The sequence below is a fragment of the Macrosteles quadrilineatus genome, unplaced genomic scaffold (genome assembly GCF_028750875.1).
Source record: "Macrosteles quadrilineatus isolate MER2022 unplaced genomic scaffold, UCM_ALF_1.0 Scaffold_1__1_contigs__length_201487025, whole genome shotgun sequence".
Lineage (NCBI taxonomy): Eukaryota > Metazoa > Arthropoda > Insecta > Hemiptera > Cicadellidae > Macrosteles > Macrosteles quadrilineatus.
This window is the reverse complement of record NW_026542594.1, coordinates 169,961,419-169,978,674: the sequence shown is the minus strand read 5'-3', so window position 1 is coordinate 169,978,674 and position 17,256 is coordinate 169,961,419. Positions and strand designations below refer to the sequence as shown.

General features: G+C 36.2%; 1 protein-coding gene across 1 annotated transcript; it reads right to left on the bottom strand.

Moving 5' to 3' along the window:
• Positions 1 to 1,883: 1,883 nt before the first annotated feature.
• LOC128989751 (peptidyl-prolyl cis-trans isomerase) lies at positions 1,884 to 14,914 on the bottom strand. Its single transcript, XM_054411790.1, has 4 exons — positions 14,846 to 14,914; positions 14,260 to 14,466; positions 5,648 to 5,864; positions 1,884 to 2,407 (listed from the first exon to the last, which is right to left on the bottom strand). The coding sequence occupies exons 1-4, from the start codon at positions 14,876 to 14,878 to the stop codon at positions 2,196 to 2,198; spliced, it is 669 nt and encodes a 222-aa protein (XP_054267765.1). The 5' UTR covers positions 14,879 to 14,914; the 3' UTR covers positions 1,884 to 2,195.
• Positions 14,915 to 17,256: the final 2,342 nt, after the last annotated feature.

Sequence of the window (17,256 nt, the reverse complement as noted above, 5' to 3'; positions counted from 1 at the left end):
CTTCAAAAACCACTTTCTTTTGCTTCAGGGGGGCCCCCAAAAACAAAAAAAATTACCAAAATAATCCTATCAACATGTGGTAAAAAGTATATAAAAATTAACATGGTCAGCCTACCTTATGATATACAGGGTATACGTACAAACTGTGCCACCATTAGTGTTTGTAGAAACTATTATATTTAGAGAAATGTCAAATGAAAAACACCTATTTTTTAACAGGATAAAAAAAAGTACAATTCATTTTTTTAAATGGCCTTACAGGAGACTCCCTCTTATTCGGACTCCTCGGGACCTAGGCACGTCCGAATAATGGGTTTTCCGTTTCCGACGTCCCCAAAAACACGTTATGTAGCCCAAATATTTGACTTAAATTTAGGAGAGGATTGTATTTAGATGTACATGATCACTGGTCTCAAATCTTTCCGACCAGAACAGCCGTTTCAGTACCGCCCACATCCTGGCGATCTATTCCGGTTAAACCGATGTGCTAATAAAAATTGTCCGGTTAAAGAGATGTCATTTCCGCCGAGTGTAGTCCGGTTAAAAGGTGTCCGGATGAGAGGGAGTCTACTGTAATTATCCAGTATGACATCTAACCTAAAAAATTATTAAGGGGAAAATCTTGTATTTTTTATTATTGCAATATTAATGTTAATTTGATTTTAAAACGTCTTTATTCTTGACATTCATTCAAGATGAATGCCATTTTTGAACAAGTGGAATCCATATTTTTAATGGGATATGAAAATACTTTCCATGTTCGGCATGTAATATTTTTTCTAAATATAATAGTTCCTGGGATACCAATGGTGGCACTGGGTTGCCAAAAGAATAAACCCCCTCCCCCCACCTAGCAGGTTTCTACGTCATGTTGACGTCAGAGATCGGGGGGGGGGGGGGGGGGGGCAGTTTTCCAGTAATGGACACTCAAGTTTTGTTGTCATTCTGTTCTTAACTAACCTAGCCTAACCAACCAAACTTGCTGTTACATTCCGCATCCCCATGGCACTGTTTAAGGGCAGAAATTAATAGAAAAAATGTAAGTAAGTTAACAGCAAATTCAGTGTTTGAAAAGTCAAACTGAAGTCAAAAACAGAAACTTTTAATATCTTCCACAAATAATCATACTAGTAAACATATTCATCAAAACTTATTTTATTAGAATTATAGGTCAGAAAATGAGCGAGTGTTGAAAAGACACTTTTTGCCTGTGGGATGGACAATATTTTTTATCATATTGCAACATAATTTAACATTAGTAAAAAAACATGAAACTATTTTTCATATAAAGATAACCTCTCAAAACAGCTTCCAGTTTGTTTTCATTTTGCTAATGCAAATAAGCAGCTTTTCAGTAAATGATTCGATCATTTAGTACATTACTGTCAGCAAGAAATACTGTAAATTATAATATCAACTATCGATATGTCAAAACTATTGACAATAATACAACAATAAGCTACAACCGATTAAGTCAATCGACAAATATTTTCAATACACACAATTAAAGTTTACAACAGCTGATTTTCACTCCCTAGGGAGTATAAGAGCTACTTTTGACCCGCAAATAACATTTATTTAAAACAGCTGTTTTTGCTGCAGTATGAAGAGACGAAACCAAAGTTTTTATTTTCAATGGGTATTTATAATGAGTAATAATGAGGGGCCAGGTAAGCTCCTTCCCCTTATTATTAAGATCTAAATCTAGAGATATCTAAATAAGGTGGGTGAGTGAATCCTTCCTAAAATAAATTCCATATACCTTTAAATTCTGTTTGAAGAATCCAGATGATGACATTTTTTTTATTTTAAATTATTCTTGGTACACATAAATACTCTTCCCTATCAATGACAGGGTTAGGACAGTAAATAACAAAACATCGTTTTGACAAAATGATTTATTTCTAGAATTTATATTGCAGTTTTAGTAAGTTAAAAAAATGAACAAAATTAAATGCAAATTAACAAAACTGAGTAAAAAACCGTTACAGCACACTCATTCTTCAGACATAACAATTCCTATATTGCAATTACGATAAAAAATCTAACTTGTGGCCAGTCGTATAAAATAAAATTGACTTCTTCCTAGGCTCTATCCACAATAAACAATGGAATGGACTCAAGAGCGGGGTTAGTGATTTGTTCAGGAGCTTTACTCTGATTAAATTACTGTTTCAACGACCATTCATTTAAACTTATGACAGTTGGCCACAGTCTTCGATGACAATCTTCTTGGTGGTCTTGCCGCTCTGGGAGCCGTAGCCCTCCAGTTTCTTTACGACGTCCATGCCCTCGACAACGCAACCGAACACAACGTGCCTGTTGTCCAGCCAGCTGGTCTTTACAGTTGTGATGAAAAACTGACTGCCGTTGGTGTTGGGACCAGCGTTGGCCATGGACATCACACCTGAAACAGGGTTTATCTAACTTAGCTTTTAAAATAGTTAACTGTAATTAGTTCATCTCCCCTCATGGATTAAGGATCAGCGAAAACGGTTGTAGGCTAATGCTTGAGTGTGGGAGCTAGCTGGTATAGTGATAGACTGCGGGAATTCTGTTCCCCAGGTACCGGCACAGAAAACATATTACTATAACCCAGAATACCAACCGCATGGTAAAAAGCATTAAGTGTTTTGAGAGAGCTTTGCCTGTCAATCGTAGGCAGCGCCACCAGCGTTGCTATGCTGAGTGCATGGCAACGCTGGTGGCGCTGCCTACGATTGACAGGCAAAGCTCTCTCAAAACACTTAATGCTTTTTACCATGCGGTTGGCATTCTGGGTTATAGTAATATGTTTTCTGTGGTACCGGGTGCAAATCCGCTTATTCAAATGGATTTTTTCCAAGTGAGAGTGCTGCAACTCTCTAGGTCTATAGATTATGTACTGGGAAGTGAAGGTAGGACATAACAAACAAAAATTGCTCGAGTGTGCTTACGTTACGTCATTACTTTTTTCTTGCCAATAGGGTAAACTTAAAAGCAATCCCGTTAAAGAATGTGTGTCTTATTGTATTATTATAACAGAAGAAGATAGTTCACACAGTAAAATATACACAACAATTAGAGTGAAACTGATGTAAAAATGAGTCTAATTAGGCTATATGATTTTTGAGCTAACCTAAGCCCAGATTTTTATTTTTTTTTATTTTTGTAGAACATTTACATTACATTTCAAGGGTCCTAATTACTTTGTTAAAAGCAAACAAGTCAATTTACAACATGTAGTCAGGGATAGTTAGGCAATTGTTTGTTATTTGAATTCTACTTTCTCACAAATAGTTCCCATAATTAAACCAACAATTCATGATTTTGGAGGAATCTTCCTGACTTTCTCCCTTGAGTCTAGAACTGGAAGTTAAAAACCTCTCTTACTGATAAACAAATATTCTGAGATTTTATTTGGGGTATTATGAATAATGTGGAGCTTTGAAATACTCAGACCAACTTTTTATGCATAAAACCTTTTAAAAATAGGCTACTGTATGTGGAATAAGCAATTTTATAATATAATATTATTTAATATAAATTTTTATATTTTATTTATATTATATTGTTTTTAATACTTTGTATGTTAACAGTCCTTATAAAATATTAAGTAAACACAATATTGTTGAATTTTACCTCTAACCAAGTTTCACAATAGTTTTTCACATAAACTTGCAGTAATTTAAACATTGTAGAACATATAAATTTGAAATTAGACATCATGCCACAGAGGAATTGTGAAATTAATTAGACCTTGACAGCATTACCTGCGATTACAGTTGTTGACCTTGATAAAACACAATTTCAGAGAGATTTTTCAGAAAGTTTTTCAATTTTCTGCATGCACAAGATTTAAAATATTGTTTAAAAAAAATCTATCTTTGATATGTATTTATATATTATTTCTTGCATCACTAGTTGTTATCACTATCCATTGTGTCACAGTCTTAAAAAATAAAATATTAGCAAACTAGACTAGTATCACATAGCTAGTGCACAGTATTTACTATTTACCAAGGTCAACTATTAAGCATTAGATGTGCAGAAGTCTTTGGTGGGTAAAAGCATAAATTCTGAACACTCTCCATGTAAATTTATTATTCTAGTTCATCAGCTGGAGGATTTTTAGCTCTACACCTAGTATGCACACAATATTGGGCGATTTATTCCATATCTGAAGCATTAACATTACGTTCAGCTATGATTCTGCATCAAAATCAAACAAATTGTACACTATAGGTAGTCAGCCTACTAACTCGGTAGTACTAGGTTATAAACAAATAATCTTTTGATTGATAGCTTATGTATTTTGGCCGTTTAAATGCCTGTGACAATAAAGACAATCAATAACTAAGACATATGAGCTGGCGATGTCATAACAATGCAAGCGCTTGTCGCCGATGTATTATGTCTGATTTTTTACGTTCGTTTTATTACATTGTTGTTACCTTTAGTTTTAGGTCACAAATAGCAATTTAGAAATAAAAGATAAATACACAAACAAGTCTACTTGTAGTTTACCATAAATTGTAAATGATAAAATATTTTTGTTTGAAGTCTGTTAATGCATTTATCTATTTAAACACAATCTATCTTTATCCAACCAAATAAAAGGCAGAATTTGTGTCCCAAAAAAATTGTGTCCCACTCCTCTATAATAAAATAAAAAGAAACAGGCGTTGAGTGCAATCCCTATTAAAACTAACTTACTTAATTTCACCTTCAACTTCTCAACTAACACCTGCCAGACATTTATTCCAGGTGCACCCTCACATTAGAAGCTCAATATGGATTCCTCATGTACAGGAATTGAACCCACACATGTCTAGCCTAAATAACCATCAAGCAGCGAGTCACTTGTCAGTGCTATGCCTTAGCCAGTAGCCACTAGGTCACCTAGCTGTGCAAAAGCTACTATGTTGTACATATGTGACACTAGTGCATGTAGGTAAGATGTGAAAAACTACTTCAGCGCCAGTGATATAGCAGTATGGCTATCTCACTTCAAAATGCCATGACAAGCAACACTCATAATTGCCTTAAAGGGTTAATTATTGGGCTTTGAAAAATATGGACCTAGCCTGGCTAACGAAACAGCTGGTGTTTCAGTAACAAAGCTACACAAAACATCTCGCTACATTCTACGCTCATCATTCTTTACTCATATTTAGGTTAAAATATGCTAATTTGTCTTTAATCTGATGATTTATCTTTAAAATCCTGATTGATGATAGCATTTAATAACTTGTGTTAACTTGTAAGGTAGTAATGTGTAATGTAGTAGCCTTTAACTACATTTCAGTGCAAGATTAGCCCACAAACAGGTTTGTAAAATAGATTACAAACACCTAGAATTTATTATTTAGGCCTAGAATTTATTTTAAAAAAAATTTTATTAAACTTACAACAAAATTAGGAGTTAGGCCATGTTTTTCTTGGCCAAATTAAAAATGACCTCATTTAACTTTTTGCTTTTAACTTTTCCTTTATTTATTTTTGGCCTAGGCCAACTTATCAATCGACAGAAAAGACAATAAAACTGATTGCAAATTGTGATATTTCGCTTATAAAGTGCTCCAAAAATCAATAGGAACCTTAACAGTATAGCCTATTATATCAGATCTTAACATATCATAATATCAAATGATAACATGTTACTAACCAGGGCCAGTGTGCTTCAGTGTGAAGTTTTCGTCCTCAAACTTGTTGCCGTAGATTGACTTTCCTCCAGTGCCGTTGTGCTTGGTGAAGTCACCACCTTGACACATAAAGTTGGGGATCACACGATGGAATGTGCATCCTTTGTAGCCAAAGCCCTTTTCTCCGGTGCAGAGCGCTCTGAAGTTCTCCGCGGTCTTTGGTACAACATCACTTCGAAGCTGAAACAAATAACTTAATTTTAAAATTTAGGTTGAGATACGTTAGAAATATAAATGTATAGGCCCTAGATGTTAAGCTGGCCATGCATGCTGTATTTTCTTAGGTTAAATTCATCTAGTTTTATGTCCTAGTAGGGGACTTAAGTTAAAGCTAGTCTACATGTTTAACCATCCATCGGGCGCATCACGTAGGTTACCTCCGAGTCACTATGTTTTTCAATATAAAAACCATAGTTTGTTTTCGGCAGGGCTTTCGCCTGCCATATCTCACGCACCTCTTTCGCGGAATCGGTTTTGGCTACTCTATTACTCCTTTCCCAGGTGTCAGTCGACCTTGGGGAGTGATTCGTGTCACTACTGGAAGTAGCTTGCGTGTGCGCCCTGTGATGCATTGGTTTTCTCGGAGCCTAGTTCCGTGTGCGCCCTTATGTTTGACCTTATTTAGTGATATTATAAAATGGACGAAGCAGAACGAATAGCGAGATTGTTGGTTAGTGTTGAAGTTGAAAGGGAGGACAGGGAACAACATTTAGTGGAAAGGCCTACTGGCGCGTTTCTTCGGGAACTTTTTTTTTCAAGAAAAAGAGCTTTGACAAATCCAGTTAGTAGGTAGTCCATCTAGGCCCAACAAAAGATTTTTTTTCATCAGACAATAGGTGTTTTATTACACTATCGGAATTTTTTAAGAGCTTTGACCAAATAAGTTGTCCTTATAAAATGATTTTTCCTAAAAAGATAGTTGTTTAGGCCTATATGTCATACACTGAATTTTTGTCTAAGAGCTTTGATCAAACGAGTTGTCCGTGTAACAAATGATTTTTTTTTGACTATACGTTTGCTTATGTATACCATACGCTATTGACAATTTTTTCTAATTTTATACAATAAAAATTAATTTAATAAAATTAAATTGAAGCCTAAGGAAGTCAACTGTTTTCTTAAGGAAAAAGATTTAGGCTAAGTTAGGCTTAACAATTTGGAGGAATTCGCCAAAACTGTGAACGAAATGAACAATCAAAACTGACTAAATCAAAGTAGTAACTTGATCAGTGACGATATACAAATATTCATTTGTCTTCGGTTCGGACTGATGAAATGTACACAAATGTAGGCTATTTAAGTGACCTAAGCTACCGGTACTCTTCAGTTGGTACTTATTGATTACAGTAAATAGAAGCAGATGCTTAAGTTATTTAATTATTTGAGGTACGATAAAACTTAAACTGGCGTGTACGGTTTCTGGCATGTGTTCGGTAATTGGTAACTTAGGTTTAGGCTACTTTGTAACAGATATTTTGTTTCCCACCAGAAGTCGGTAAAGAACAAAGGGTGTTCCTAACATGAGGAAACATTTGTTTTAGAAGAAAAATGTTGATGTTTAGGCCTATTACAACACTTCCCCGCTACCCCGCGCCTACACACCACCACATGACTTAACTTACGCCCAAACGCCGCACACTAGATGCCAGTCCGTCTCCCGCGCTGATTAACTTAGGTCCAAGAGAAACTTAAATTGATTCCAACAAAATCAAAGAAATACTTATGGACAAAAGGTTATGGAACTTTTGTTGGTAAACACTTGTTTCTAAAACTAAAGTTTACAATAGATAGCTTAAATGCACAAGTGTTGACAACCAAAAATTTCAAACCTTTTGTTCCAAACTGTGGTGTAACTTAAACGCAGCTTTAGAATTATGAATTGAGTATGGTGTTTATTTTTAGATCAAATTGTTACACAATCAACCACCCTAGGCAGTCTAGCCTTGGGAAGAAACAACGGTAATTATTATTTAGTGTGTCTACATTGGGATATGATGTAGATGTATACTTACAGTTTTTTATCACGCTGAATCAAAAAATGCAATCAGTTTTTGTCAGAGAGATTCCTAAGTGGCCGTACGATTAAATAATTAATATTAAGCTTCAGTTTGGTTGAGTTATTCAGATATTTCTGGTATGGACGAGCCCGAGATCTAGCAGCGACTAACACTGAATGGGGAAGTTTGTAAAGTGAAGGCTGTTTACATTTGATCCCCAACCAACAAAACAGTATTATGGTATTATCCGGAGGCCACCCATATACAGCACGCTGCGGCGGTTAGCCTATATGTTAGGTTGTGTTATCATAAATATATTAAGTAGGACTTTCCTCGTTGCATTATGAATCAAACAATACCAGATGAGTCATAAACTTCATACTTTCGCTCCCCAAATCCCCTCCAAGTAAGCCAAGGTGAGGTCGTTGACTGGAGTGCGCGCATCACCTGTCACCGCCTGTAGGCCTATTTGGTGTGGCAGCTCTCGGCAGTGACGTATTTAACTCAATCCTCGCCGAAATCGCTCAAAAGGCCGCTAATTTTAATCATGTCAAATACAGCATAGACAGTAAGTCAATTAAAGTGTGGTATGTTCTTTCCATTAATGATAACCCAACCTAACAAAACCGCCGCAGCGCGCTGTTAAAAGGTGGCCTCCGGATAATACAGAAGTACCAACAAAACCACACACGACGACGAGAATGCAAAATCAGACAATATACAATAAGTTAATTGGATGTAAGAGCAAACTGACTTTAATGGCGTTTAGAAAATACGGTAGCCTAACTCAACTACAATATACATCAACTAACTTATTAACTTTGTCATAGGCTATATCAACATTAATAATAAAAAAATTTAATTTATTCTCGTAAAATACAAGCAATAGAGGCTCCATGCCACTGCCACATCAATAACGACATGATCGTACTTATTTCAACCCTCAACGTCTGTTAACTGACGTCCCATAGTGCATGATCCCATAGTGCATAATCCCAGTGCCTAAAAGTGAAAACGTGCCACAGTGCATAATTTCAAGTATCAGCAGCTATAATAAGTTAGCGTAAATAATATTACGTGTGTAATAATGGAACCAAATAAGAGATTCCATTTTCTTTGGCCCTCTAAGGCATACTGCAGTAACTTAAAGAAGTTATTATTGAATCCCTTTTATATTAACTTAAGATAATTAAGCTCAGCTACCTAATCTAAGTTGAAACCTAACCTAGCCCAACCTCACGTAGGCCTACACTTGAATTTTCAAAATCCCATTTTATGACAGAAAAGACTTGTGAGGAAGATAGGTAGAACTTGATGTGGGTTTGTGACTGTATTAACTTAAGTCCTTTGATGATAGGCTTGATTAAGTTAGGTAAGTTAAAGTTTAGGTTTAATGAACCGACTCATTAACTAAAAACCATAACTTAAACTTCCTAATCTAGGCCCTAACCTAACTTCAAAAACACATAAGTTTAATACAGTCACGAATCCGCAAAAAACCCGACCTACCTTCCCCATATTCCTAAATAAGTAGAGCTGATTTGTAACTTATTTAGTTTCAAAACGAATTGATCTTACCTACTTAACTTAAATTCTGCATTAAGTCGAGTATAAACAGCTTTTTGCTCTCCCCACTCAGTCCTCAGCCCACATACCTAACTTAGCCTACGGATCCGTCCAGACCACACCATATACCATCAGTAGGCCTAAATTACATCTTAAGTTAACGCTAAGTTTAAATGAACCTTAAATTTGTAAATTTAACCCTCCGGGTGTCCCTTGTTTTGGCCTTAATGTCTGCCTATTTTTTGCTCATTTGCAAGGTTTTATTAAAACGGATCTGAGAAGCTTGAAAACAATGTTAATTATACTGTTCTAGGAGATACCATTTTGTTTGGAAAATTATGGGCTTCAATATTATACATAAAACATTTTAAGGAACATTTGTTTCAAAAAAATTTTTTAGGTAAAAAAAAATATTTTGGAAAATTATCAAAAAAAAAATAAGGTCGCGCTCAATGAAATTGTATAAATTATTTAGGCCTACAAATATTTGAAAATAGCCACTTTGTTCTTAATTTTATGAGGATTACAAATATATAATAATATAAGGAAGTAGATTTGCAAATAAATAGGTTATGGGCAAAAAACAGATTTCGGTACAGAGCGTTTAGCTAAGAATGCATAGCCTAACCATAGCTAAGAATCTGGCTGATAATTTACATCAATATCACTACCTACTTCTTCAGGATCATCAACCAGCCCTTTATTTTGAATCAAACCACCTGCTCTCGGACACTCAATACGGTTTTCGTGCAGGGCGGTCGACCATTGCTGCGGTCGACAATTTGGTTAAGATTGTTCTTGAAAGTTTTGAAGAGGGTAGTCTTGCTGGGGTCACCTTGTGTGATCTCAGCAAGGCTTTTGATACAGTTGATCATGAACTGTTAATCAAAAAACTTGAATTTTATAAGGTTGGGCCTAGAACACTCAGTTTGATTGAGTCTTATCTGTGTGGCCGGGAGCAGGTTGTGTTTGCTAGAGGGCAGAGTTCTCGTGCCAAAACATTGTCTCATGGTGTACCGCAGGGCTCAATCCTGGGGCCTCTGCTCTTTTTAATCATGGTCAATGATCTAAGTCATAACACTGACGCAACTGTCATTAGCTACGCAGATGACACTACTCTTGTGTGTACAGGTAAAGATGAAGCCATGCTAACAGGGGATATGTCACGTTCTTTGGAACAATCAGCTATCTGGTTCCGTGCAAACTATCTCTTTTTAAATAATGCCAAAACTCAAAGTCTGATTTTTTCTCTAAGGCGGTTAGGCAATAGGCCTATCAATGATTCCAATAATGTTAAATTACTTGGCTTAACCCTAGATAATAAGTTGTTATGGGATGATCAAGTTGCAGTGACATGCAGCAAATTATCAAGAGTTGTACATTTATTAAGAAATTTGAAGGTAAATGTTCCCAAACAATACTTAAAAGTAGCCTATGTTGCATTTTTTCAAAGTATAATTTTATACGGCCTAAGCCTATGGGGCAGTGCAACTGATGTTAAAAATATCTTAACTGTTCAAAAGAAGGCAATTAGGTTAATAGCTGATGCTTCTTATGACGCACATTGCAAACCCTTATTTGTATCTGAGAAACTGATGACTGTTTACAGCTTGTATATTTTTGATATTTTAGTTAAGTTTAAGGAAAATAGTATTGGGAATGTAGTAACTAGAGCCGAGGTGCATGAGCATGACACAAGAAATAAACATCTAATAGATATACCTTATGTTAGACTTAGAAAAACTCAACTCAACTGTGATATCTTAGCAATAAATCTATTTAATGCATTGCCTTATTCAGCACGAAACCTGGAGATCCGCCAGTTTAAGCGGAAACTGCAAGAGTTGCTATTGGCGCATCCTTTGTATGCTTTAAAAGAATTTTTTGAAATTCCTACAGCTGTTGTAAGTAGATGCTTTTGATTGCTTTTGCTGTGCCTGAAGTTTGAAGTAGTTTGTGCATGGTGTGTTTTTTGAAAGTAGATATGAGTAGTTTGTGCACTATTTATTCACTATTGTAGTTGTCATTATTTAACTATTTATTTATTTATTATATTTGCCTGTTTTTGTGCATGGTGTGATTTAAGCTAAGTCAACCCAGTTTACTAACTGGGACTGTTAGCCTAACTGATTGTTGCCAGATGATTATTATAAATGACTTGTCTGATTGCATGTAACTGCATGTTTAAAAGACCAAATAAAATTCTCATTCTCATTCTCATTCTCATTCTCAAAATCACTTAAATCTTCTTAAAATGCACCACGTATATCACTACTTTTGATTTTTAACACTAAAACAATGATAAAGGTAATAAAACACATCAGTCATCGGTGGGAGGTTAACCAAGCTGTTTACAAATACGCACGTCAGCTGTCTGCTACAATATTTTCGGAACCAAGTAAAATGAAAAGCGCTTAGAGACAGACCTCCGGAGAAAGCTCTGAATCTGCAAAATAAAACGATACCTAACTCGATCCAGTTCAATCCGATTTTGTCAGTCATACTTACAATTTTTTATTTTGTCAGCCTTCGCCGTAAACAGTGTTTGTGAGTCGATGCATCGACAAATAGCCTAACACTCGGAGGGTTAACCCACGTTTTACAGCCACTTAGGAATCTCTCCAACAAAAACTGATTGCATTTTTGGATTCAGCGTTGTTTTTCACTCAACATTATGGTAGGCCCTGTAACTAACTTAGCTTTAACACGTTCGCTGCTACGGACGTTCCGGAACGTCAGCCGGGCCACGGCGCCAGGAGCTAAGAACGTTCCAGAACGTCACCGTTCATTGTTGTTTAACGTTGCTATGGATAAGCCAGCACGTCACAAGCGTTCTATATTTCTTTGCAGCTCGTGGGGACGTACTTTTCTGACAATAAAAAATATAGTTTTTCCAAATCACCACCAGGGTCGTTTGGAACAGGGCTTTGTTTTACCTCTTTCCTGCTAGATAGCGATACTACTTTAACGACTGTAACCTGGGTAGTGCTGCTATCTATCAGAATCACTTAGTACTATATCCAAAGCCAGTTTTATTGCAGAACATTGCCATCCAGTATAACTACTGTTGTTTTTATTGTAATTCAGTGTATCGGTGGCAATGTCACGCAGCGGCCGAGCGTTAGTTCAGCAACTGGCGCCGTCCCGGCATCTAGTGCTCAGCAGCGAACGTGTTAAGCAAGTCTTGTAAGGTACGGTATGTTACCTAGGCCTACTGCACTAAATTGTAGGGTGACCCGGGGCAATTCTGGCAGCCAGACGTGAACCTTAACTTTAACTGCTTGTACCGCGGTGAACATATTTTTCATTTTATTTTGACAATTACCATAGTAATTCTATGTTATTCCTCTAGTGTTTTCATATATTTAGACAACAATCTCAAACTCCCCTTAAGGGGGTTTGAGGTTTTTTTTTTGGAGTGTCAGATGCCAGAATTGCCCCAACCTTGGGGCAATTATAGCAATACCTTATATTTTCCTTATTGTTTAAATTGCTCTGACATTGGGGCAATCATGGCATAGGCCTAATTTAGCTGTTTAAGATGGTATTTTAATTTTTGTTCTATCTTTATTTATAAGGAAGTTGTGAATAAACCGGTAAGACAGTACAAGCGTACAAGGGCCTTAACCTCAAAACTTCTAGCAACAATAAACAATAAAAATAATCAGGCTGCCATAGAGTAATCTAAGCAAAAGGTGTTTACAAAGCCATCCAAATGAACTGAAATGAAACATATTACACATAACACACGTTGTTATACAATTTATTCTTTAATTTATACATTATTTGTATAAAGATATATAGCTGCCATAATTGCCCCGGGTTCTTTGCCACAATTGCCCCATAGCATATGAAAATGGGGCAATTATAGCACCCATTTAAATTTAAATATCTTAAAGGGATAACTGCTATTACTATTTTTGTTCATGAAGTTTTAAGTCTGAACAATTATCTTTGAGTATAAAAAAAAATAAAATATAAAATTCATAGGGGAAAAAAAATTAGCCGTGTGCGATGTTTCGATATCCTCGGGCTGTGGAAGAAAGTACTTTTTTAATCGCTAATAAAAATTACTGCAAACATTTTATTTTTACAAAAATGCTTTCCTATATATAGGAGGTATATGCTGAAATAACAAATATTGCTTCACTGATCTGTAAAGCTGAAATTTAAAAAAAATATAGGCCATTGCTATAATTGCCCCGTGCCAGAATTGCCCCGGGTCACCCTACCAAATATCAAAATGGAGCTTACTGTTGGAATGTAAAATGAAAATCAAATAAGTTAAAAGAAAAACTCTACATAAGTTTGACATCTAAAAATTACATTTATCCCAATGTAGACATACTAAATAATTGCCGCAACAACTAAAGTTAGGGCCTATCTAAGCTTGATAGCCTAGGCCTATCAGAAATAAGTAGGTTAAGTTAGGCCCTAGCTAAAACTGGTCAATTAAAAGGTAGGTTATTAAAATTAATGTGCTTTATGAGGTCTAGGATTTTAACTTTTGACTTAAGTTAGACTATAGGGTGTCTAATCCATAGCCTAAGTTTATTAAAGTCTGAACAAATCCATTCTCTGCTTCCCTAGGCCTAGGCCTAAGTTAATTGTAGCCAAGATTGAGAACTAGGCCTAACTTATATTGTGAATGACATCTCCAAATCATCTAATCTCATATTGCATGCCTATAGCCTGCTTTCACTCAAGAGGCTATCAGTCCCGTTGCCGGCCAAGAATAACCATGACCTCACTCCCAGTTTCCAAGTTAAACTTAGTTTGCAAAGTTGATTTAGATCCATTAGAAATCAAATTTAATAAAAAATATGTTAAATAGACAATTTTAGATGTAATAAGACACTCCCTAAAGTTATCCTTCATGAGCTTGGTAAACGGTTTAGTCAAATGAGGCATTGCATGACCACGCCATTCTCAGAACAGGTAGGTAGCCCGGTGTTCCGGGTTGTGATTTTAAACTCATAACTCGTAATAATATAAAAATAAAATGCAGTTACCTCGATCACAATTCTTCCTACGGCTTGCCCATCGGCAGTCATGTCGAAATATACTCGTGGCAAACTCATTTTTGTAGAAAGGTGTCGATTTACTTCGGATAAGAAACAGCGATGCACCGAACTCCTAGAGGCAAATGACGAGAGAGATTGCAATTGGCGGCTCAAGAGGAAACTTGCAGAACCCATCTCAGAGCGGAAGTCAATACACTAGATTTCGCAAAGACATAATGAAAATAATTGAAAAATTGTCACTAATACAAGAATTATTCCAAAGGATATCAATAAAATATCAATTAAGTTAAACGTGACATTTCTATCAGAAAAACCTTATGAATGTAGAGAGTATAGTACAATCTTTAGAGAACTATTTTATTATCAACATCTACATTCCTGCGCCATCACCGTGGAGTTAAAATATCAGACCAGCTTTTAACTGAATTAAAATGCAGTAAAATTCTAGAAATAATAAATTAGAAAATTGTCAAAAAATTTACACATAAAAGGTCATTTTATTTTAATTTTAGCAAATTATCATGGAGGATTCCTTATTTCTGATAAGAATTGTCATATAATTATTGTTTCTTACCGGCCGGTTGTTTCTCAGTTGGATGGAAATCATCTTAGACTCGCTAAGGTCAAACCAGTAAACATAGAGATTTAAGTGTGGTGTAGTGTATTGAAATTTACACTGGTACTATAACAAAACAGTGTATTTATCATAATTCTCGAGGGGAAATTTAATTAGAGGACTGTATTGCACTAGCACTGTATAGGATGATGTATATCAGTTGTCTAGTCTTGGTCTATGGTACAGGGTAGCATGTTCACTATTGATAATCTCATTCGGAGATCTACGACCACCTGTGGCCGTAGATGTACCCTAAGTTACGTCATGGATAAAACATGTTTTATCTAAGGTTACGTCATGCCCCCCCCCATACACGTAACGATCGGCCGGCCGGCCCGGCCTGAACAGTCCACGCCGGCCGGCCGATCGTTACGTGTATGGGGTCGTCGTCCGGCCAACCCCCCCCCCTTCAGGCCGATCGTTACGTGTATGGGGTCGCCAGCAGGCCGCCGGAAGGCCAACAGTACAGTAGTAGCATTATTTTTGATTTACGTTTAAGGTTAGGCACGGTCATTGACATAACTTCAAATTTCAGTCCGGCCGGCAGGCGAATCGTTGCGTGTATGGGGGGGCCTTAATGGTTAAGCCCCCCTCACACACTACCAGACCAGACCGTCTGGTCTGGCGTCTGGCACTTGTCTTATCGTGTGTGGGGCTGACTGCAGACCAATTTTCTTAGACCAGACTGTCTGCGTGTCTGATGGTTGAAACCTCAGACCACAGACGGTCTGAGGTTACCCCACCACTATTTTTGTCTGGTCTGTGTTGTGTAGCGCTGTCTGTCAGACAGCACACCGTCGTGACAGTCTTTATCCATTTGTTGGAGCTCTCACCACGGTGTCTCAATTTCTTAAACTTATAAGAGTCCTTTGGGGGCTGGGTGCCATCTTAAATTAATTTTAAATAGCTGCTGCTGAAACATTTATCATCCAAAAATATTTTTTTACATGCCAAGTGATTGTATTTTTTAATACCTACTAAAGCTCGCCCCGTGGTCGAAAACTCGACCAAAAGTATGTATTGTGCAAACTTCTCTATTTTCCCCCTACGCTGTAGATAAAAAACATGTGATTGGAATTTCTCCCATTTGTTTAGATTTTCTGTTTATATTTTTTTGTTATTTCGTTAGCAACATGGTAACTGGCAACCCATAAGGCCCACGTTAATTATTCAAAATTTTAAATTCATTTTTTGTGCTTATTTATTAGAAAAAAGGTTTTCAATAAACATGCTTGTCTATTAATATATAGAACTAGCAGTTACCCGCCGCGCGTTGCTGCGCTTAATAACTATTATTTTAAATGGTAATTTGTTCTTTACGTCCAAAAATAAAAATAGAATATTTTACTTAATTGCTAGTGGATAAACTATGTTTTTTTTTGTTTTTTTCATTAGGTGTATAAATACCTACCTATATAAGTTTTCAGGCCTACCTACCACCACGTGAGCACGCAATATACAGCTGTCCGTGTGAAAAGTATGCATTTTCTAAATTTAAACTGACGATAGTCAGGGATTGCCCTAGTGTCTTATAATGGTGATTGTGAAAGCAAGACACAAAGGCAATTGTAGTTGCTTAAATTCAGAGGGTAATTCGGAAATCATCAGTATATTCTTGGGATTAAGACTATTTCTCCTTTAAACTTACCACTGATAATTTTTGCTTCAATCAATTTTGCTGTCATTTTTTTAATCGTCAGTCTGGTAACGTAACGTTGCCCAGCTTCGGTAGATTTAAGTTTCACATTAGTATTATTGGAGTTCCTTCTTTTAATGACAGTAAAGTGGTGGGTTAATGACAAATTGAGAGGCATTTGAATAACCAAGATAGCACACACAATTTGTATTCGCTTAATAATTTATGTTAAATTGTGTGGGTATAGAACAAAAGATAAAAATATTAAGGCATTGCCATCCCTTTTATCGTTTATAATACTTTGATAAAGGTGTTTATGTTTACATATTTAACATTGGAGAATTTAAACGTTGTTGAGTGCACAGGTGTGCTGCGATTGGGGTTTAATATATTTGGACTTATTCAAAAGTAAAATAGTTTAATGTGCTGCAGTCTGTAGAATCATTGTGGCACTATTTCAAATCATGACTAATACAGAATGTTGTGATTATTCAAACCTACAAAACAGTTGGTTAAAGTAAACATCTGCTTTTAAATTATATTTATTTGTAAACATTGTAGTTTAACAAGTCTATTGGCCCACTTAAAACCCTCTGGGGCGGAGCCTTTTTGACAGATCTGCACCAAACTTCACTCGAACCATCCTCGAAAGATGCTTAATAATGCCTGAGAGTTTCATTACAATCTGTCGAGCGGTTTCGGAGTCCATAACGTATATACATTACACACATAC